Consider the following 24,552-nt stretch of genomic DNA (forward strand, 5'->3'; position numbering starts at 1 on the left):
CATGTCCGACATCTTTGTCTCCATCTGTTCTTGTTTCTGAATCACACATGTTAATACCTCGTGTATCTCCGTGTTCCATTCCTCCGCGTGTGCCGTCCTAGTCTGTAACTCGGTCACGTTTCTGTCCTGTTCCGCCATCTTCTCCTCCACCCTTTTGATTTCTGTATTCATTTCACCTCTGAAGTCCTCCTGTTCCTTCCTCAATTCCTCCCGTAGCTTCCCAATATCATTCCTTATCGTGTCCGTGTTCAGTTTTATCGCCGCTGTTATGTTCTCCAGTATCCCGGCCTGCATGATCACGGCCCATCCTGGCATTCCCGTGTCTGCCTCAGCGGTACCTCCCCCTTCTTTCGCCTGGCTTTTCTCGGCTTCGCTTTGGGGATTCTGTTTCTTCAGATTCTCTCCTTCTCGTATGTTCTCCATTTCTATTTCCTTCACAATCGTTGTCTCTTCCTTACTTCTCGTGAGCATTTTCCTTTTTAATTACTTTTCGGGTCTTTTTTTATCCGTTTTTTCACTCATTTGACCAGGAGCTCTATCGCACGTGTGTTACCCGTCTGCTCTCATACCGGAAGTCTCCAATAAGGATCTTTTCTACTCCCTCCACCCCAGCTAAACACCCATCGAGTGTGTCATAGAAGCCACTGTGTTCTGACGGTCTATAGATTGTGCCTACTGATTTCGCCCTTTCAAATAAGATTTCAATCCATACAGTTTCAATCTCGTCATGGTTAAGGTCAGTACGGTTGATGAATTTGGTATCTTTGTGAATATACACACAGACGCCACCTCCATACTCATTTCTATCCCTCCTGACTATAGAATAGTTCTCGATTTCAATCTCTGGATCCTGAACAGATGAGTCTAGTTTTGTTTCTGTGAAACACAATATGTTACCTTACTGTTTATAAACAAATGTCTGATTTCAGCCAGTTTGGGTCTTAGACTGTTTGCATTTAGGTGGAATATATGAAGAAGGATGTGTTTGAGGGGTCTGAATAATCCATTATTTGATTGAGAGCTTCATAATCGACGTTGCAGACATTCAGACTTAAAACATTGACTTAACTATATATATGTTTAGCTGGAAAGAAATAAAAGCTATTCCTAAGTTTCATCATTCTAAATGTACACAAACCAAACTAAATGTATTGCATTCAATCTAACCAGTGTTGATGACCTGTGTGCTCATGCCTTATAATGTCTGTAATGCATAATAACAAAAGTCTAAATAATACATGTTTCTATGATAACAACTACGGAATAAGTGACCACAATAATCTGGATTTGGGCACATCCCTTGTTCCTTTCATATATCTGACCAGCACGGCACTGTGATCGCCATGCCTCTTTTGCGGGGAAACAAACTTGGGGAGTAAACAGGGGTTAGGCACTATAACTTTAGCACAAAGCTAGAGATGTAAATCTATCAAGTCCCAGGAATAGTAATTATTACCTCTGTGTTGTTAGGTCACCCGGAGATACATATGTCCAGGTATTGAAATGGGGAACTCTCCTGCCTACCACCATGCGCTATGTGAGGCTTTGATTGCAGAATGGGTACAATACAGTACGGCTGAATACAAACAACTGCTAAGAGGATGCAGACCAGAAAAATACTTTTGTCTTGTTTACATCAGGGTCCTCCATTTTTAATTCATCAAGACATTTATGGCATACAAGACATACAAATATACAGAAGGCCCAGAAGGTCCTGAAGTCAAAAGGCAAGGCTGACCCCAGTAACCAGGCCTGCTCAAGCAACACTCTTCAGCCAGGGGGCCAGATGAACACATACAACCAAAGGTCTGCCATATATGTGTGTGTGTGTGTGTGCGTGTGTGTGTGTGTGTGTGTGTGTACCTGTCTGTGTGCTTAGGATGATGGAGGTTGAGGTAGGACATCATAATGTGCTCTTGACGCGTTGTGCAGGAAAATACAGTGCCATCGGTAACCAGTGCACACACTATGGTGCTCCACTCAGTAAAGGTAAACACACTATGCTACACGTGAATGCTTGCAATGACTGGAGCAATATTAAGGAAGAACACTCAGAGACATGAACTCTCTCACTCAAGTTTATTTTTCATTATCCACTGGTCCGTCAACAATTATCCACTGTTCATTCAACAGTTATCCACTTTTCAGTCAACAGTTATCCACTTTTCAGTCAACAGTTATCCACTTTTCAGTCAACAGTTATCCATGGTTCAGTCAACAGTTATCCACTTTTCAGTTCAGGCAAGCTTAATATAGCCTACAGAGTTAAGTGTTGGTATTTATGCAGCTTAATATACAGAGTTAAGTGTTTATGTAGCTTAATTATGAGGAATGCTTTAGCAGCAGAAACAAAACACGCTAGCTATATTTGTAATAAATGAAGGTGCTGATTAAGTTTAAGAATGATGTACATCACAAAGCTGGTGTAACTTCATAGTAATCTACCTATAGAGGAAGCTACTGTTGATTGTTATCTCCTCCCAACTACTGAGTTAAGTAGTCTTGTCTGTCTATCTCTTCTCTGCCCGCGACTCGCCAACCGATGACCCGGACAGACCTTCGCGTGTGCAGCCCAACCAGTATTTGGCAATAGAGCGTGGGTAAGGAGGGTTGGCAAAGTCAACGTGTTTGGTCTCCAGATCCACTCTGTAGTATTTATCTGGTAACATAAGCAAGCAAACACACACACACACACACACACACACACACACACACACACACACACACACACACACACACACACACACACACACACACACACACACACACACACACACACACACACACACACACACACACACACACACACACACACAAATAGGTTAAAGACAGATGTGAGTGAAGAGGGATTTCTTTCTGTTATGAATTGTTGCTGGATTTATTATAGTTACAGTAAGAGGTAGAGAGGGGGGCTGCATTAGTTGTACCGAAAAAGTACGAGGTGGACGTTGCTTTGCATACATACCTTTCTTAAAAAAGTAGACATTCTGAACAGGCATGTTCCTGTATGGCGGCGGGGTGGGCTCCTCGGTCATCACGTCACTGTAGTCACCGTAGTCGGCGCCGAACAAATCCTCAAGCCACAAATCCTCGAAGAACAGGGAGCGGCTCTGCCTGCCTCTCGGGCCGCGCCTCCTGCTGGGCCTCCTCCTCCTCTGGTTGATCCGTCTCATCGAGTCTACAGGAGCCGGGGAAGGAGGGGCCGTGGGTTTGGGGCTGATGTAGATTTGACCCACCATGGCAGCATCTACAGGGGGCCTGATGCCCGTCCAGTCCCTCCTAATGAAACGAGGGCCCTTGTGGTGACCTGAGTCTGCAGAGTGAGGGAGGAGGAGCAGAGAAAGAGAGAGAGAACGAAAACGTAAGGATGAGAGATGTAAACGGAACAGACTAGCAGAGTAGCCCTGCCTGAAGCCTAGTAAAGCCTACTATTTCCCTCGGCCAGGAGGGGTTCCCCTTTGGCTGACCAGTAGATGTTTGGTTTCCCTTACGGGTTACGGCACCACTGTAACACACCTGGATTCAAACCTGGGAAACCAAACATCTAGCCCCTCACACAGCAAACGGAGATCTTAGGCCAGGGTTACACGACAGGAAAACAGCGACGTTGCATTTTCACTCGTGAAATACACAGTCAGTGTTGTGAAGGGCCAGATTAAACCGAATATATATATTTATTTATATATATATATTTAATTGTATTTGTATATTCTCTAATATTCCCTGATATCCCTTGTATATTCCTTGTACAATATGCATTGAATATCCATTCTAGCCTACTGAACATCCCATAATAGTCTCCATTCTACTATTGGTCGAGACCTTGGTGCCAGGCTGCCATACCCCTCAGACCCAGTTCAAACGTACCGCTCGACATGTACGAACAAGTCCTAGTTCCGCGTAGGAATTTGGCTACCGCACCACTAATGGGACTATTTGTTCATAGTGCGTATATATACTGCGCTACTAAAGTAGGACTTTCTTTTCAGTCCAGTTTCTTACCCTCCAATAGAGTCACAGACGTAAAGCCTCCCCGCGATGCCACGTGTGGGAGTAAGGCCAAGTTCGGCCTACCATCGGTATTGAGACATCGTGTATATTAATATTTGAATAGTCATATTTGGCACTATATCGTCGAGTTGGACGTAGTCTATTAAGCTAATAATAGTCTGTTAATATATAGTGCTTCGTGCGGTGAGAATACTACCGTAGTCAGTACCCCATCGTTTCGGGCAGAGAACTGGCTGCTTACCCAGGGTGGTTGACCCTATGTGAAGCTGCACCCGAGGAGCCCCAGAGCCGACGAGCGAGTGGACCTGTATACCGGATTATTCTACCGACGACAGCCCGCCTTCCCAGGCACGGATTATGCTTTGGATACTTTGATTATTCCATGGATAAAGACCCCCGACACTGCCGTGTGTTGGAACCCCCCCCCCTGGAGAGGACGCAAGGTGAGGAGACGCTCTGCAAGACGAGGTCTCTTCACGTCTCTCCCCCGTGGACCGGAGAGAGCCGGCCCACAAAGAGTCCACCTGCTTTCATCTGTGGTCCAAGGATCGCCGGCGCATTGAACGGCACTACAGTGGGTTCACCTGGGATACCCTTGGCCGGACGAGGCAGCCGGATTCTACCCCCCCCCCCCTCCTACTCCTGTCGGCTTACAAGCGACCGGATTAACCCCCTCTAGTGTATCCAGCCTATAATCATTAAAGTATCATTGCTGTTATTCCTTAACTATTCCAGGTCGTATATTTACCACCTGCGCCTTCAGAGATTGGACATTCTCTATTGATATACCGACGAATACTCCTTGCCATAAAAGTGCATACTATTTCAATTCATAAATGTAATTAAGTGATTAAGTGCTTATTCTACACACCATCGCTGTGTAGGAAATAAAGACCTGTTTCTAATTCGTACATTTGTGTTGGATCCGTTTCATCTACGTGAGAGTGTTCATGATAATATATTTATGCCGTGTACTGGGTGGCCGAATATTAAGTACAAAGGTAGTGGTAGTAAGTATCATATCTAGTAATACAGTCAGGGAATTGTACCCCTCAGTTACAATTGGTCCTTCGAGCCGGATGGTAATTAGTGTAATATTAATATAGTGTTATTAATATTGAAATGGCCTATGATGAACACTCCACGAAACGATCCTCCTAACCAACGCCCGCAGCGCGAACGACGGCTCCCTCAGTACTTAGAGGCTTACGCTGTCAGTCAACAACCTAGTCTTCTACTAACAGTAAACGCGGTAAAACTAGAAAGTAAAAGTATGTCTAACCCCAACGCCCAGACTACCCCGACCATAGAGGCCCCTACGGGCTCTAATGTAACTGACCAAGTTCACGGTGGGGACCAGTGGGAACCAGACATGACTTCACACCCCGCCAGTACTGAAGAAGTAGTCCCCGATGAGACCCGGGAGGAATACAACACTACCGAGAGAGAACTCGGCACGGAAGAAGACGGGGAGAGCACCGTGGAGATAGAACTCCAAGGCTCCGCAAGGAGTACCCAGAGGGAAGGCTCCCCTATACAACCGCCTTCTCCCAGCGAGGCAGAGAGGACACTACAGCAGGCATTCCTCGTCAGCCTGAAAGCCTCTACTGAACGCGATAGACTCCAGGGTGAACGCGATCGATTGCAGATACAGCAACGGAGCGAAGAAGAGCACATACGCCTGGAAATAAGACGCATTCAGATGGAAGAGAATGTGGCCCGAGACCGAGCAGACAGCCAGCGAGCAGCTGCTGGTGCTCTACGGGACGCAGAGCGCGACAGACAGCAGTCGCAACTAATAGAACAGCTGATCAGACGGACAACACCCTCTCCCTCCGCCAGAGGCTCCAGGAACTCGTCTAGACACACCTCCAGGGCGGCATCCCCTAGCCGAGTAAACAACCCTGAACTTGACCAACAGACGAGGTCTATACCCCCCACAGACCACCTCCCCCCACCGGTCCAAGCGAGACCTAGCAACCGGGAAGGAGCAGCATATCCTGTGGAGAGGCTAAACCAGAGACTACAAGCACTGGATGACCTAACTGAAGACGAAGAGGAAGAGGAGGAGAACCACGCCCGAAGACAGCACAGTACTCTACCGGACCAGGAGGTCCGGTACAGCCCAGGCTATACTCCCGCGGAGCTGCGCTACAGACCCCCGACTCTATACACGGGTGAGCACGACGCACGACCCGCACCGAGGAACAGCACCTGGACAAGCGGGCCATGGTACACTGCCGGTACCAGCCCATACCAAGGAGCGGGAGGAGACTCGCCTAGGAGGCCTCTCCCCCAACGCTCGCCGATGTATCCACAGTCAGCGTCATACATTGGCACGCCTATGGTACCCGACTTCACCCAAGAGAACCGGGCCCAGTATACAGAACTCCGCATGTGTCTGGAGACCATGTTGGTGGATGTATTGGATGAACGCCACAAATACGCCATCCTACTGCAGCACTTAAAGGTACCCCGCGCACATAATATAGTGCTCGCCTACGCGACTTCCACCACCCCATACACAGCAGCGCTGGTAGCATTGGACCAGAGGTATGGGCGCATATGGGATTACGTGATCCAGGAGATCCGACACATCGACCGCTTACCCCCAGCAATAGACAATCGAGCACTGGACGACCTGTCCATCAGAGTGCAGTCCCTGGTAGGGATGTTGGGAGCGCAAAGAGAGAAGGGGAAGTATGAACTTTACGCCAACTCAAATGTGGAAAGGATTCTGGAGAAGCTGCCGCCCGCTCGTCAGGAGCGCTTTAGGCGGCAGAGGGACCACAGAGACCCGAATGGCCCCGAACCGAACCTCCTCGATCTAGCAGACTTCCTGGCGAGAGAAGTCAGCAGCCTACGGCTAGATACATTCGGACGGAGCACCCCTGGCTCCAGAGAAGGAACCAGACGACTAAATGATGGAAGAAGATCGGTGACTGTGATGCACCAATCGGAGTCAGTACCGAGCAGCAGGAGCCACAGTACCCCCTCCAGAACGGAGAAGTGGAAGATAGTGTGCCCCTACTGTGAGAAAGAACACTGGCTAGCGCAATGTGACTCCTTCCCCAAGCTGAACGCGGAGGAAGCAGGTCAATGGATAAAGTCCAACAAGCGCTGTTTTCGCTGTGCGCGCTCACACATGGCAGCCGAATGCCGCTTAAAGAAAAGGTGCACCAAGTGCGATGGAGCCCATCTGGACATACTTCAGCAGCAGTGGAGCCCGAGTACTCCTAAAAGTAGTGCGTGTGACACTAAGCTACCAGAATAAAGTCCTGGACACTTACGCCGTCCTCGATGACGGGTCAGAGAAGACCCTGCTGCTCGCCTCCGCTGCGGCCCAGCTAGGGCTGCGGGGAAGCGAAACCCAAATGACAATTCGGACAATAAGACGAGATTTGAAGACGATAAAGGGCGAGAATGTCTCATTCTCTATCGCAGCAAGCGGCCAGCCTGAGCGACGGTACCAGATTGCAGACGCTTTCACCAGCCAAGAAATAGGACTGTCGCGGTACACATACCCCGTCGCCAAGCTGATGGAGAAATATGCACATCTGCGCAAGTTACCGATCCCGCTCATAGACAATGCTATGCCGACCCTGTTGATAGGCTCCGACCATGCAGACCTCATTGTCCCGATAGACCGGGTTCATACCGGACCCCGAGGCTGTCCTGCAGCAGTCGAGACCCGTTTGGGATGGACTCTCCAAGGCCCGCTCGCCAAATCTCTCAACCGAAGTACAGCCACTAGATGTCTCCACTCCCGAGTCACAGAGGGAGAAACCGTACTCCTGCAACACGTAGAGCGGCTATGGACCTTGGAACAAATTCCCTTTAAGAACGGAAAGAAAGACATTCGCTCTAAAGATGACATTTACGCAATTCACCTCCTCGAGACAGGGACCAAGAGAGTCCCGGTCAACGGCGTGTTGAGATACGCCACGCCACTCCTGCGGCGAGAAGGAATGCCTACTTTCCACGCCAAGACAGACGCCACAGAACGGTACCTGCTGAACACGGAGCGGCGCTTAGCCAAGAACCCCGCCCAAGAGAGTGTATACCGCGCTGAGATTGAGAAGCTCATCACAGCGGGACACGTCACAAAGATGGACATTAAAGAGGCTGACCAGACCACTGAATCGTGGTACGTGCCCCACCACAAGGTCCATCACAACGGTAAAGGCCGCATAGTATTTAACTGCAGCTACCAGATCGGATCCCAAAATCTGAATAAAGAGTTACTGCCCGGTCCCACACTCGGCCCCTCCCTACTCGCCGTTCTACTCCGCTTCCGCCAGGAAAAGGTGGCCATCAGCGGGGACATTAAAGGAATGTTCCTGCAGGTGAGATTAGTAGAGGCGGACAAGCCCCTGTTACGGTTCCTATGGAGAGAGAAGCCAGGAGATGAGCACCCAGCCATCTACCAATGGGAAGTCCTCCCCTTCGGAACGACGTGCAGCCCCTGCTGTGCGACATTTGCACTACAGAAACATGTAGCAGAGGACCCAGCAGCGGACGAAGAGGTCCGACACAGCGTAAAGAACAGCTTCTACGTAGACAACTGTCTACAAAGCCTTTCAACCCAGGAAGAAGCCGAGGCTCTCCTGATTAAACTCCGCGCCTCATTGATCAAAGGCGGCTTTGATCTCAGGCAGTGGGCCAGCAGCGATCCGCAAGTACTGCGCAGCCTCTCCTCCGAGGACAAGGCAGCCAGCAGCGAGACCTGGATGGCTACAATCCCGGGAGAAGCCCAGGAGATGACCCTGGGATTGGTGTGGCGATTCAAAACAGATTCGCTTCACTACAGACACAAGCCCCTGACTACGGAGCAGGGAAGGCCGGCGGCGGCGCCGACCACCAGACGGAGTGTGTACACAACACTCGCCCGACAATATGACCCGCTAGGATGTATTCTACCGTACACCACCAGGGCAAAAATGATTGTACGAGCATTGTGGGACAAGGACCAGGGCTGGGACGACCCCATTCCCGCACACCTTGCATCCACCTGGAGAGAGTGGGAGATGGAGCTCCACTCACTCCCAGGCGTTAATATGCGCCGAAGCTACTTCCCACCCACGGTGAGGCCAGAGACATGTAAAATGGACTTACACGTCTTCAGTGACGCCTCAGAGGTCGCATACGGATCAGTAGCCTACTTGCGGGCCCAAGACCAGGGGGGAGAGATCTACACAGCATTTGTCCTCGCCCGCTCGAGAATAGCCCCACGCAAGCAACAATCTATCCCACGTCTAGAGCTCTGCGCAGCCCTAGCCGGAGCGCACCTAGCCACGCTCATCCAACGTGAGCTCACCATACCGGTGTCTAGAACAATCCTGTGGTCAGATTCCACGACGGTACTCGCCTGGATCAAATCGGACTCATGCAAGTACAAAGTCTTCGTGGGAGTCAGAGTCACCGAGATTCAAGACTTAACCGAAGAGTTAACCGGAGAAACAGAGTGGCGCTACGTTGATACAAAACGGAACCCAGCTGACGTCATCACTCGGGGGATGCCCCTGGATGACCTCACCCGTCGCAATGTCTACAGTGACGGCCCCGCATTCCTAAGACTCCCGGAAGGACAGTGGCCCATGCCTATCCCGAGGGAAGCAAGTCCAGAGGAGGTGGAAATTAAGAAGTCTGTGTTCTGTGGATTGAGCACCGTAGCCTCCACCGACCCTAACATAGACGATTGCACGTCCATAGAGAGTGCACAACAAAGAACATTCCTGCGGTACCACCCGGAGTGCAAGTCCCCCGCTGATATGTCAGCAGCTAACTACGAGGAAGCAGAATTGCTTCTACTGCAGCGAGCCCAGAGAGACTCGTTCCCCGATGAATTGACCTGTCTACAGGGAGGAAAGCCCGTCCCATCCGACAGCAGATTAATTCACCTGGCCCCCGAGAGCGACGCTCACACCCTCATCAGAGTGGGTGGTCGCCTACGCAGAGCCCCCAATCTACCGGATGACATTAAATACCCGATCGTATTGAACAGCCGACACAAGGTCACAGAGCTGATTATAAAGAAATACGATGAGGATGTACATCACGCAGGAGCAGAAAGAGTCTTCGCGGAAATCAGACGTCGTTACTGGATCCTACAAGGAAGAGAGGCGGTACGACGCTTCCAACGAACATGTCTAGACTGCCGCAAGTGGCGCGCGCAGCCCAGCATACCAAGGATGGCTGACCTTCCTCCATGTCGCCTCCGAATCGGTGACAAGCCATTCCACTCAACGGGTATGGACTGCTTTGGCCCGCTGCACATAAAGAAAGGAAGAGGAACCGAGAAGCGGTGGGGTATTGTATTCAAATGCATGACCACCAGAGCGATACACATCGAGCTTCTCCCGACCATGAGCACAGACTCATTCCTTATGGCCTTCCGTAGATTCACATCACGGAAGGGAAGACCGTCTACCCTATTGTCCGATCATGGGACAAACTTCAAAGGCGGCGAAAGAGAGCTGAGAGAGAGCTTCCAAGCTATGGGCCCAGAACTTAAGACCCACCTCGCTCCAGCACAGGTTGATTTCCAATTCAACCCCCCAAACGCACCCCACTTCGGTGGCACTTGGGAACGAGAAGTGCGCTCCATAAAGACAGCCCTGTACGCAGTACTTGGGGCCCAGACTGTGGCGGAAGAAGTCCTAATGACAGTCCTCACGGAGATTGAGGGAGTACTTAACTCGAAGCCCCTCGGATATGTCTCCAGTGATGTGGCGGATATCGACCCAGTTACCCCCAACACACTCCTGATGGGGCGGCTAGATCCTGCATTACCCCAGACAATGTACCGGCCTGAAGAAGCGAACGGCCGACGAATGTGGAGGTACAGCCAAGTATTAGCCGACAAGTTTTGGAACAGTTTCCTACTGCACTACCTACCGTCTCTACAGACCCGCCAGAAGTGGGTAAAGGAGAGAGACAATTTGACAGAAGGAACAGTCGTCATGATTATTGATCAATCACTGCCCAGAGCTATGTGGCCGGCCGGCCGCGTAAGCAAAGTGATCACCGGTGCCGACGGCAAGGTCCGAGCAGCTGAAGTGCTCGTCCAGGGTCGCACTTACACCCGTCCCGTGGCAAGGCTCATAGAACTGCCTCGACTCCCAGACACAATCGATGATGACCATGACCCTACAACCCTATGACTTTGTGAAGTTGACTGACCCCTACAGCAAACCCTTATGTGTAAATAGACAACGCGATTAATCTGTCTCTGTTTAACTGATTAGGTCTGGGACCTATTCAGGGGGTGGCTGTTGTGAAGGGCCAGATTAAACCGAATATATATATTTATTTATATATATATATTTAATTGTATTTGTATATTCTCTAATATTCCCTGATATCCCTTGTATATTCCTTGTACAATATGCATTGAATATCCATTCTAGCCTACTGAACATCCCATAATAGTCTCCATTCTACTATTGGTCGAGACCTTGGTGCCAGGCTGCCATACCCCTCAGACCCAGTTCAAACGTACCGCTCGACATGTACGAACAAGTCCTAGTTCCGCGTAGGAATTTGGCTACCGCACCACTAATGGGACTATTTGTTCATAGTGCGTATATACCCCGCGATGCCACGTGTGGGAGTAAGGCCAAGTTCGGCCTACCATCGGTATTGAGACATCGTGTATATTAATATTTGAATAGTCATATTTGGCACTATATCGTCGAGTTGGACGTAGTCTATTAAGCTAATAATAGTCTGTTAATATATAGTGCTTCGTGCGGTGAGAATACTACCGTAGTCAGTACCCCATCGTTTCGGGCAGAGAACTGGCTGCTTACCCAGGGTGGTTGACCCTATGTGAAGCTGCACCCGAGGAGCCCCAGAGCCGACGAGCGAGTGGACCTGTATACCGGATTATTCTACCGACGACAGCCCGCCTTCCCAGGCACGGATTATGCTTTGGATACTTTGATTATTCCATGGATAAAGACCCCCGACACTGCCGTGTGTTGGAACCCCCCCCCCTGGAGAGGACGCAAGGTGAGGAGACGCTCTGCAAGACGAGGTCTCTTCACGTCTCTCCCCCGTGGACCGGAGAGAGCCGGCCCACAAAGAGTCCACCTGCTTTCATCTGTGGTCCAAGGATCGCCGGCGCATTGAACGGCACTACAGTGGGTTCACCTGGGATACCCTTGGCCGGACGAGGCAGCCGGATTCTACCCCCCCCCCCCCTCCTACTCCTGTCGGCTTACAAGCGACCGGATTAACCCCCTCTAGTGTATCCAGCCTATAATCATTAAAGTATCATTGCTGTTATTCCTTAACTATTCCAGGTCGTATATTTACCACCTGCGCCTTCAGAGATTGGACATTCTCTATTGATATACCGACGAATACTCCTTGCCATAAAAGTGCATACTATTTCAATTCATAAATGTAATTAAGTGATTAAGTGCTTATTCTACACACCATCGCTGTGTAGGAAATAAAGACCTGTTTCTAATTCGTACATTTGTGTTGGATCCGTTTCATCTACGTGAGAGTGTTCATGATAATATATTTATGCCGTGTACTGGGTGGCCGAATATTAAGTACAAAGGTAGTGGTAGTAAGTATCATATCTAGTAATACAGTCAGGGAATTGTACCCCTCAGTTACAGTCAGGTTAGACGATCGTTGTCTCCTGAGCTCTCCTCGTTGCCAGAAGCAGAGGCAAGGTCAGACGGCAACGATGTCGCAAGCACGGGCAGGCATTCATCACTGAATTCAACACTGAGCATGCACGGGCAGGTGCTCGTTGCGAGCACAGAGCTATAAACACAAAGCGCGCGTGTCCGCTAGTCACTGTACAGGACAACGAGGGAAGCTGTGTTGCAATTCAGCCCAGCGCTTACGTCTCTCTCTCTCCCTCGACAGCAGCCTGCAGCCATGCACCCTTTTGGACGTGCAAAACGAAATCATTCGAAAATGCAACGTTGCTGTTTTCCTGTCGTGTAACTAACCTTAGGCTTACTAGGCTTTAGGCATGGCTACTCTTGAATGCTACAAGAGATGAGAAAACACACACACACACGCACACGCACGCACGTACGCACACACACACACACGCACGCACGCACACACGCACGCACGCACGCACGCACGCACGCACGCACGCACGCACACACACACACACACACACACACACACACACACACACACACACACACACACACACACAGAGAGACAGAGAGACAGAGCTGTATCTCACAGGAGATTCCAAAGAGCTGGGTAAAGAGGTCCTCCAGGTCCTGGTCACAGTAGAGGTCTGTATACTGTGTGAAGAGCATGGAGGGGGATGTTCTGGTCATACGGACACACTCCTCATGGGTCGGCTGGTGCTTGAACTCATACTGGTAATATTGGTCCCCTGAAGAGAAAAAACGATTACATAAAAACATTTTGTTACTCAATTTTATACCATAGCATATACCACCTTTGTTCACTACATTCACATTGTTATGGCTAGTCAGTATAGACGGCTTCAACTTGACAACTAAGACAAACGTAAACCAGCATTCTAGAATAGACAGCATTTTGATTTCCTGTCAGTTGATATCAGCGAACACATCACCAAATCAACTGCAGTCTTAGCCATTTCCAAGCAACATGTCACACATTTCAACTGGAACCGTCTATATGCCTCTCTGACCAGTAATACAACGATAGGCCACTTTATATAGTAAAACATGCATCACAATACCTTTGAAGAAGTAGACCTTCTCTTTGCCATTGTGACTAGGTGCTGGTATGGCAAATGCTGCGTCAATGTCCTCTGGAATCTTCTCAAAGCCCACTGCAATGTCCCGAGGGTAGTCCTCATCCAACACATTATCCTCGAACCGCCAATACTTATTCCCCTGAGAGACATAAACCAAAACCAAGGCAGTAAGGCACCATGCCTGAAGCCTAGTAAGCCTAATATCTCCCTTAGCTTGGGGGATTCCCCTTTGGCTGACTGATAGTGGTTTGGTTTCCCATGACGGTGACCCTGTGGTTCTGATCCAGGTGGGTTCCACCTCCTTACACACCTTCCTCAGAATAGCCCTGAGAAATTCACCCAGAGCCTTGGAAAGATATACTGATTTTACAACAACATTCCAAAAGAATATACATGTCAAATATAGAAAAGCACAGACTATAATAATGCTCTGGTTCGGTTTTGAACTCTCCTTTCAGGCCGACAATTCTACCTTGAAGATGTAGGTCTTGCCCTGGCAGTTGATGCGTGTGAAGGCGGCATCGATGGGGCCAGAGATGCCCCACACGTCCTTGATGAGTTTGGGGTATCCGGGCAGAACAGCCTTCTCGTCCAGCTCAAAGAAGTAATCACCTGGTAAGGACAGCGGAGCGTGAGGTGCTGGATTGGTCGAATGCTAATCGCATAATCATACGTGTATGGAGACTGAGAAGAGAGGGGGGGGGGGGGGTAGAGGAAATAGACCACAGGGTTCACGGAGGGGTCAGGGTACGGTTTGTGGGACATGACCTGTTCTGTCGTCATTTTCCTAGTGTATCATGTTAATTTGCTTTACTACGTGCCGTAGAATGTTGTTATGCAGGTGAAACGCAGTCGACAGAGAGGGAAACGATGTCAGTGACATATCCTCCATGGACACTCCTCTCCTTGACTCATGCCCACCTCTGAATGCATAGATGGACCCATTCTTCAGTTGTAAGAAAGCATCAAAAGGCCTTCCACTGCAAGGGACTGCGTCGGGGTGTGGAGGTGTGGTGGGGACGTGTGTGGTGGGGACGTCTGTGGTGGTGGGGACGTCTGTGGTGGTGGGGACGTCTGTGGTGGTGGGGACGTCTGTGGCGGTGGGGGCGAAAGTGGTGGTGGGTGGAACGGTTGTGGGGAATGTTTCTGCCGGAGTTATAGCAACATAATCAGAGGTCGGGACTGTTGTGGTCATATCCTCCGGTTCATCAAAGGTATCGCCACGGGAAACTGAGGAGAAGACAGGAGAAGGTAAATGTAGTGTAGAACGGCTTGCTCTATGGAAACGAGGCTGTGTACAGTAATGTCAAAAAACAAAGTTTTGAGTGAATAATATTTGACAGACTTTTCTTGGGGCATGTAGTGTCGAAGTCACTACAGCAGCTGCCATAGTACACACACATGGAGTCGCATTGACACTTCTTCTGAGGGTTGAAGGTGCCACAGCGACTCGTGCAGGACTCTGTGGAAATGCAGATTGTTGTGTCAGTATGAAACAAATCCAATGGTCTCGTGGTAGCTGAAGAGGTATATATAGGCCTACTGCTTCTGCAGAGATGGGCTATTCTATCCAATCCCATGGCTATACCATTCCATACATGTCAGTGATCATTTGGCTAAAGCATGGGAGCCCAAACGTTTTGACATGGAGGGTGACATAAAAAAAAGAAAAAAAAAAGTAGACAATGTCTTCTTAGTTCTATATGACATCATGTTTGTTTTATGATACACTGCAATAGGTAAGAAATGTACATCATATTACACCACGGCCTGGGTGAATACTCAATTCTGATTGGTTGGTAGGTGTCCAGTAAAAGTTGATAATGGACACCTACTATGTAATTGTGATCACTGATCACCATTCTAAATGAATGCGCTGACTACCTAGTGTGGACTTGTATCTTGCAAGCTAATGTGCTAGCACTACAGCTAGCAGGCATTACATGGTCGCTAGCGTTACCCAAGTGTAAGAGGGTCAAATATACAGCAGTAATATGTGTATAATTACACAGAATTGTCCTTTATTGCTGTTGAATTACTTGAAGTTTAGTTTTATAGCTGCCGTAACGGTATGTGCCTCTTTCTATTCGTTTTTGTTTGCTAGCATGCGCCTGATCTTCAAGTGATCATGTTAATACCCCTCCCCCTCTATCTGCTTTGTACTGTATAAGAGTGGATAATTATTTCATGGGCACTTTCTGAGGAAGCTGTTCATTTCTCTTCACGTATGTCTTTTATTTCTTTGATTTTGTGATAAAGTTTTATGTACGCAATGTACAAACTAATATGGTGTTTGTTCCACTTTGAAATCCTGCTGTACACAACACCGTAATCTGTTAGGCTAGTCCAGTGGTTCTCAAACTTTTTACACCAAGTACCACCTGAGAACGTAGCTGGCTCTCCAAGTACCACCATATGACCGGCGTTAAAATACAGTCTATTCAGCTATGCACAGTTCACGCAGGAGGCTTAAATGTATTCCTAATACCATTATTTATTGTTAACTTTTGTCAGACACAGCCACAATATACAAAGGGATAGCACTAGAACTAGCAAACGCTTCCACACAACTCATACAATGCAAGGGGCATTGAGAACATAATAACTAACATTCTCACATAGCAAGTGAGAAAATTAAGAACAACTGTATTTCAGCAAATGTACTTAATTCTCTCTCTCTCTATCTATCTCTCTCTCTCTCTCTCTCTCTCTCTCTCTCTCTCTCTCTCTCTCTCTCACACAGCAAGCAATTGTCCGTCATTCTCTCACTCACACACACACACACACACACACACACACACACACACGCACACGCACACACACACACACACACACACACACACACACACACACACACACACACACATGCACACACACACACACACACATACATATAAATATACACAATTATTTTGTTACAAAAACTTAATTTCCTGCATTCTGGTGCAGGAACTTTTGAATTTTTACCCTTTAAATGCCAGTGTTTGTGATGGGCATCACAAATTATTGTAAAAAAGAAAATAAAACACATATTCAATACATTTTTGAATGTTTACCCTTTAAATGCCAGTTTGTGTGATGGCATCACAAATTATTGTTAAAAAAAACACAAAAAGTTAAATATTTACAATATATCAAATGCAAAGTACATTTTTCTGGGGGGGATTATTACAGGCTCGGCATGTGTCAATGATTAGCAGCAACACATATTTTGATGGATTTTTTGTAATGTCAGATTTAACACCAACTCTTTTCAGAAAAGTGGGAGTATTTCATTTTTTATGTGACATTACAAGAAATCTAAAAATAAATGGTTATGATCAGGGCTGAAGTTGAATTAAAGATTTATGACTGTTTAGACTGCATTACTCTCTGTCACAGTGATCTCCTGGTTGTTCCCCACTTAGATTATCTAACTATCGCGCTGCCGCAACCAGAAACACTGGCCTGGCCTGCTTCTAAGTTCAGTGGCCTGACTGCAAAAAAAAAAAAAAAAATTAGCTTTTTTGGAAATGTTTTCAAGTACCACCAGCAGTACCACCAAGTACCACTAGTGGTACGTGTACCACAGTTTGAGAACCACTGGGCTAGTCCATGAGCTAACAATATTGTATAACATGTTGTTGTACTAAAGCTAAAAGTAGTGTACTTGGAAGAAAAATCTGTGAATATCTTTGCTACAATAACATTGAGTTGGATAATCCATTTGTGTTTATTGTCTTAATGATTTTGGTTGGAAGTGCAGCGACTGTGACAGTAGGCCGTATCAAGCCTTCACCTGCCTTGTCCACAGAACACCACAGGGTGGTGATAAAGTACCACACAACTTGCTACTTGAACAACTCTACTTTTGCCAGCAGAGGGTGCTCAAAGCAAAGTAAGTGCAGAATAGCCATTTATGACTAACAAAATACATTTTTGGGGGATATTCTATAATTTCTCTAAAGGTTGTTTATATAGATTGCAAATTCACCCGAAATGTAGCGTGTTCTCTTGAGAAATAGCATTTCTTATTCACGATCATGTGAAGACAATGATGTGTGCTCTGCCAAATATTTACGGCACGCTTTTACTGTGCAATACCAATGATCTTTCATGGGAGAGATTGACAATTAGTCAAAATTTGCCAAAGCAGTGTCGTAAACACAGACCTGATCACATGAGACCCCTGGCCTTGACCAATAGAGAGGCAGTAGTTGTAATGTACAGTAGTCAATGGTAAGAGACACATATTTATCATACACATTTATTGCTGATAACAAACTATCATTACACCTGGGTAAAACAGAGTCCATTCTCTTCGGATCAAATAACAAACTCAGCAAGACCGACGGCTTCTCATTTACAGTGGGTGACAATATTGTCACAAGGAAAGATGAAATTACATACCTAGGTTCCATCCTAGAGGCAAATCTGTCCTGTGACAAAATGGCATCCAATGTAATAAAAAAAAGTCAACCAACGAACTAGATTCCTGTACCGGATCTCCTCTCTGGTAAACAAGAATACCCTGAAGACTCTGGCAGGAGCACTCATTCAAGGGTACTACGACTATGCTTGCACCTCATGGTACCAAAGCACCTCAAAGGCGCTAAAAACAAGATTACAAACATCACAAAACAAACTGGTCAGACTACTACTTGACCTTACTCCTAGAACCCACCTCACCCCTGCCCACTTTGACTACCTAGGATGGCTTAGAGTAGACAACAGAGTACAGCAACTTGCAATGGGCCTGGTCTACAAGATACACTATACAACTAAGGTACCCATGTACATGTCAAAATACTTCCCAAAGGTCAGTGAATACCACGACCACAACACCAGAGGGAGTTCCACAAATCATGTTAAACCCAGATTCGGCTCAAACAAGGGACTAAACACGTTTAGCAATTATGCCACATCAATGTGGAACGCCCTACCCAAAGCTGTAAAGGAATGTGAATCACTACCCACTTTAAAAACTACTCTCAAAGAGCACCTACGGGAGACTGCAATTCGAAACGGGTCCCTGTAAATGTACAGTAAATGTCCTACCCAATAATACACGAGACCCTCTTCTTGGGACCAAGTAAGGTTTTGTCGATATTCCAATGTACAGTTTTGCTTGTACAGTTGTACAGTTGTACAGTTTCCCCCCCCATCCACCCGACCACCTCCAATGTACAGCCCGCCCCCCCCACCCCACCTACCCAACCTCCTCCAATGTACAGTTTCGACGTCAAATGTATATACTCTTTTTTTTAGACTCTTTTTGTATCACAAACGGTATTGTATTTGTAAATCTGGTATGTCATAAATGTATAGATGTAGCAGTACTGTCTATCTGTATGTCATGTATGTCATATGTTATGATGAATTGAAAATGGGGGACCCTGATGTAAAACAAGATGAAAGTCTTTCTCTGGTCTGCATCCCCTTAACAATTGTGTGTATTGAGCTGTACTGTATTGTACCCATTCTGCAATCTGTTAATAAAGTTATATATCGTACTTGGCTTATCGAGTCCCGCTCTTAAGCCTATCGAGATATACCTCATCTCATGTACCTATTGTACTCCATCATGAATAAAAACCAGTACACCCACACCTGCCGGGTCCCGCCTCTATGGAGGCGTAGCCTATAAGACAGTAGGCATGGTCACCAATACACTCTTCCTCTATTTTCGTTTCCATCATAGCGGATGCAGTGCACCTTATGTTAACTAGTTGTTATGAAAAGATTAGAGAAATTACGTAATGTTGAAAGCTTACCGGAGGTTTGCTTACCCCTGGCATCTTCGAGGCATGCCGAGAGAGGACGCGATGTCAGGCGTCTACTCCCGTTATTTTCTGGTATCCAAGAAAACAGGGGGGGGGTCAGACCTATACTGGATCTGTTCGCGTTCAATCGTATGATTGTAGCGAGACCGTTCAGGATGTTGACCGTCAAACTCCTTCTGCTTGCTGTCAGAAGGGGAGACTGGTTCACCTCCATAGACCTGAAGGATGCGTATTTTCACATCCCGATTTTCCCTCCTCACAGGAAGTTCCTACGGTTCCTGTTTCAGGGCGTAGCGTACGAGTACCAGAGGATGCCGTTCGGCTATTCTCTGGCTCCCCGCACATTCACCAAGTGCGTGGCGACTGCACTGGAGCCTCTACGTCGTCGGGGGATACGGGTTCTATTCTATCTCGACGACATTCTACTCCTCAGTCGTTCGGAGGAGGTTGCCAGGTCTCATACCAGGCTGGTGGTGGAATTCCTCACCAGGCTGGGTTTTGCTGTGAATTGGAAGAAGAGTACACCTCTTCCCAGTCAACAGGTGGAGTACTTGGGCTTGACGTTGAGGTCGAGGCCCATGATTGTAACCCTCTCGGAGCAGCGCCGGGTGTCTATCATTCGCGCGCTCGGGGGTTTCCGTCTAGGAGGGACGGTCACGGCGCTACAAGTGATGCGTCTGCTCGGTATGATGGCATCTGCTCACACGGTGGTTCCTCTTGGCCTCCTCTTCATGAGGAGGATACAGAGGTGGTTTTTCTCTATGAGAATAGATCCGGTGAGGGACAAATGGAAACGGTTGATGGTTCCTTTGTCGATATGGGGAGATCTCGCCCATTGGAGGAGGCTGGGTATCCTCACCATTGGGGTCCCCATGGGCAGCAGGCGCTCACACGTCGCGGTCTTCACCGACGCCTCTCTCACGGGTTGGGGAGGGACGTGTCGGACCCACGCAGTGGGGGGCAGCTGGACGGCGGTTCATGCTGGCCCATCTGCCCCGCACATCAATGTGTTGGAATTGAAGGCGGTCCTCCTGGTCCTCAAACGGTTCGACCACCTGGTGGTAGGCGAGCACGTTTTGGTCAGGACAGACAGTGTGACGGCAGCGGCGTATATCAATAGGCAGGGTGGGACTCGTTCCATCCACCTGCACCGGGCGGCGGTCGAACTTTGGCTATGGGCATCTCGCAGGCTGCGCAGTCTGAGGGCGCTCCACATTCCTGGTGCAGAGAATATGGGCGCGGATATGATGTCTCCGCCCCGACATAGTCAGACAGATCTGGGATCGGTTCGGGGAGGCCTCGGTAGATCTGTTTGCGAGCCGACACTCTCACAAGTGCCCCTTGTGGTTCTCGGTCAGTCGAGCAGATCATCCCCCCTTGGGGGTGGATGCCTTCTCGACCTTTCCATGGCCGCCCGGTCTTCTGTACGCCTTTCCTCCTGTACAGCTGTTGGGTCAGCTGTTGGAGCGGATACGGAGGGAGCGCAGGACGGTGATCCTGGTCGCGCTGGACCGGGGCACGGCAGTGTGGTTCCCGGTCTTGATCCAGCTTCTGGTCGCTCCTCCTTGGGTTATTCCTTGGTCAGCGACGGCCCTCTCACAGCACAACGGGTCACTGTTCCAGTACCCGATGTTGGGCCAACGCCTGTTGGTGTGGCTGGTGGGAGGGTGAGTCTGGAGAGGATGGACCCTTCTGTGGTTGATACCATCCAGAATGCACATGCTCCCTCCACTGTCGCGCTTTACGCGGGCAGATGGCGTATGTTCCAAGAGTGGTGTAAGACGGGGGGCTGGGACCCAGTCTCCTGCCCCCTGGATGCTGTCCTGAGTTATCTCCAGTCTCTCCTTGGTAGACTGTCGGCTTTGACGGTGAGGGTATATGCGGCGGCTATATCCTCCTATCATGAGGGGTTTGAGGGGACTGTCTTGTTCAGCCACCCTCTTGTGAAGCGTTTCCTGCTTGGCGCTCGACGCGTTAAGCCGGTGCAACGCTCTTTGGCTCCGACTTGGGATCTTCAATTGGACCTCTGTCGGTTGTCCTTGGCCCCGTTTGAGCCGCTCGTGCAGGCGCCGTTGGGACAGCTGTCCTTCAAGACCGCGTTCCTGCTGGCTGTCACCTCCGCTAAATGCGTGAGTGAGCTCTGTGCTCTTTCGGTACGTCCAGAGTGCCTGTCTTTTCGGGCCGATTGCGGTGCCATTCTGCGACCGAATCCTGCTTTCATGCCTAAGAATATCCGGAGTTCCTTCCGCTCCCGGGATATTGTGGTTCAGGCGTTTCGTCCTCCTCCTCACACTAGTGAGTTAGATGCGGGCCTTCACCTGTCATGTCCGGTCCGTGCTTTGGGAATTTACCTCAGCCGTACTCAGGACTTCAGGGTTACCGACCAGCTTTTTGTCTGTCACGGTGGTTCTCGTGCCGGTAAGGCACTGTCGAAACAGCGCCTGTCCCATTGGTTGTGCGAGGGCATTGCCCTCTGCTACACGTTGGCTGGGCAGGATCCCCCTGGGGGCGTCAGGGCGCACTCCACTCGTGGGGTGGCTGCCTCTGCCGCTCTCCTGGGTGGGGCTTCGGTGGAGGACATCTGTGCTGCAGCTTCATGGTCCTCCCCGGGCCCCTTTGTAAGGTTTTAGCTCATGGACATGACCGGGGGTTCTGTCTCCCAGGCGGTTCTGGGGTCTGTGGCCTTTCCTGCTTCCCGTCCTTTGGTAGGGTAGCAGGAGTGTGTGGGTATGGGCCACAGTGTGTTAAGTCACACGTGGTTCCGCCTGTGCTGTGTGTTCAAGGGGTTCTAGTTCCTCCTTGCTTGCACTGCGGTGGAGTTGACTGCGCCCCCCCTTCGTTAGGAAGGATGGGGTGACAGGACTCCCCAAACCCCTTGATGTGGGCTTACGGGTCCTCAGGGGGTACATTGGTCGGGCCTCGCGTCCGCTCTAACCCATATCTCGATAGGCTTAAGAGCGGGACGCGATAAGCCAAGTACAATATATAACGATAGGTTATGTATATAACCTAGTTATATGAGTACTGGCTGAGCGGCCCTGAGTCCCCTTGAGGGGTCTTTTACTGGAAACGAGATTTTGGCGAGGAAGAGTGTATTGGTGACCATGCCTACTGTCTTATAGGCTATGCCTCCATAGAGGCGGGACCCGGCAGGTGTGGGTGTACTGGTTTTTATTCGTGATGGAGTACAATAGGTACATGAGATGAGGTATATCTCGATAGCCTTAAAGGGGAACTCCAACATTTTGGGAAATTAGCTTATTTAACATCTTCCCTGGAGTTAGACAAGAAGATACATACCTTTTTTGTCTCTGTGCGTGCATTTTAGATTTGGGAATAGACGCTCCGTTAGCATAGCTTAGCTTCATCACTGTGTATTGCAAGGTCTGACATTGACCAAATTTGATATGCATGACCTTGGTGGGCTCTAGGTCAACTCCTGAAAAGGGGGTCAATGTCAGACCTTGCAATAAAAAGTTAGGGGGTGCACTGAAATTATGGCAAGGGTTATTAGCCCCCTAACTTTTGATTGCAAAGTCTGACATTGACCCCCTTTTCAGGAGTTGACCTAGAGCCCACCAAGGTCATGCATATCAAGTTTGGTCAATGTCAGACCTTGCAATACACTGTAAGGCACTGTAAGGCTACTGTCCTGCCTCACTTCCAGTGATGAAGCTAAGCTATGCTAACGGAGCGTCTATTCCCAAAGCTAAAATGCACGCACAGAGACAAAAAAGGTATGTATCTTCTTGTCTAACTCCAGGGAAGATGTTACATAAGCTAATTTCCCAAAATGTTGGAGTTCCCCTTTAAGAGCGGGACGCTCAGCCAGTACTCATATAACTAGGTTATATACATAACCTATCGTTTTCAATCAATCAATCAATCAATCAATCAATCAATCAATCAATCAATCAATCAATCAATCAATCAATGTTATACAGTTTGAGTTGTGCCATGAATTACACATATGTTTGTCAATTTGAACGCTAACATTATCAATAGCTTTTTATTCCATAACATAATGTTAGCTAGCTGACACACATACAATGAGCATATTCCAATATGTAAGTTATAAATAAATAAGACGGCTGCATAGCTACCTAAGCTTTGTGTTAAACATGCTGTTAGATCAAAAATGAACTGAGTTACATATTAGTGAGAGAGATACATTTGAAAAACATACCTTCTGCAGCAAAGGTGGTGGCCAACCCTAATACAAGGGCCAGCAGAACCACTTCTGGCTTCATGATGTGATTACTTCCTCTTCTGATCCGAAAAACAGTAAGTGATGAACTAAATATACAGTCGCTCTATTCATAAGAGCACCATGTAGCCTACTGCTCAGCCTGTCTACACCGGTCAACTAAAAGGGTTTAAACTGACTGACCCACTTTGGGGTGCAGAATCGTGTGCAGATGACCAATCTATATTTACCAGAAGCCGTTGACCCCACACTGTTTGTTTTCCCCAACAGTCAACCTTTGACTGTGATAATCATTAAACGTGCTGCAGGGGACGAGTGGCCTATTAAAAGGCCATCATGACTTCAGGCAGCAAATCCCTTTTGTCCTCATCTATTCACCTTTTATCATCTGGGCCTCATCAAGCATCTTAAAGTAGGAGTGCTGGTCTCAGACCAGATTGGCTCATTCAGGTCATAGGTCATAGGTGAGGTAAGTAGATCATAGTGAGGTATAGTCATGTGACCTGCGTAGTGATCCTAGATCAGCACTCCTTCTCTTAGAAGTGTGATAAATATAGGCCCAGGTCATATTTACATATTTTAATAATGGATAGGCTGGAATATAGGCTATGTATCCAGGTTAGACTAGTGTTCGAGTGAAGCTATGGACATGTGAGTTCATCCATGGTGTAACTAGGACAGTTGTTTTCCTCTATTGATCTATGCAGGAGAAAAAACAACCTAAGGCAAACATTGAGCCTATACCTCTCTCTCTGGCACTGCTGAACATTCAGATGAGAGAGAGAGAATAACATATCCTTATGAGAGAGATGTTCATTATTACTAGCAGGTTAGCACCT

General features: G+C 48.3%; 1 protein-coding gene across 1 annotated transcript; it reads right to left on the reverse strand.

Annotated features, from left to right (window-relative positions):
• Positions 1–2,510: 2,510 nt before the first annotated feature.
• Positions 2,511–23,756, reverse strand: vtnb (vitronectin b; the record flags this gene model as incomplete). The annotated part of the gene is made up of 8 exons (XM_084320391.1): positions 2,511–2,659; positions 2,966–3,313; positions 13,235–13,393; positions 13,727–13,883; positions 14,217–14,356; positions 14,666–14,974; positions 15,090–15,206; positions 23,693–23,756. 8 exons carry the CDS (start codon positions 23,754–23,756, stop codon positions 2,511–2,513), a joined length of 1,443 nt encoding a protein of 480 aa, XP_084176517.1.
• Positions 23,757–24,552: the final 796 nt, after the last annotated feature.

The sequence above is a fragment of the Notolepis coatsorum genome (genome assembly GCF_963971535.1).
Source record: "Notolepis coatsorum genome assembly, chromosome: 8".
NCBI lineage: Eukaryota > Metazoa > Chordata > Actinopteri > Aulopiformes > Paralepididae > Notolepis > Notolepis coatsorum.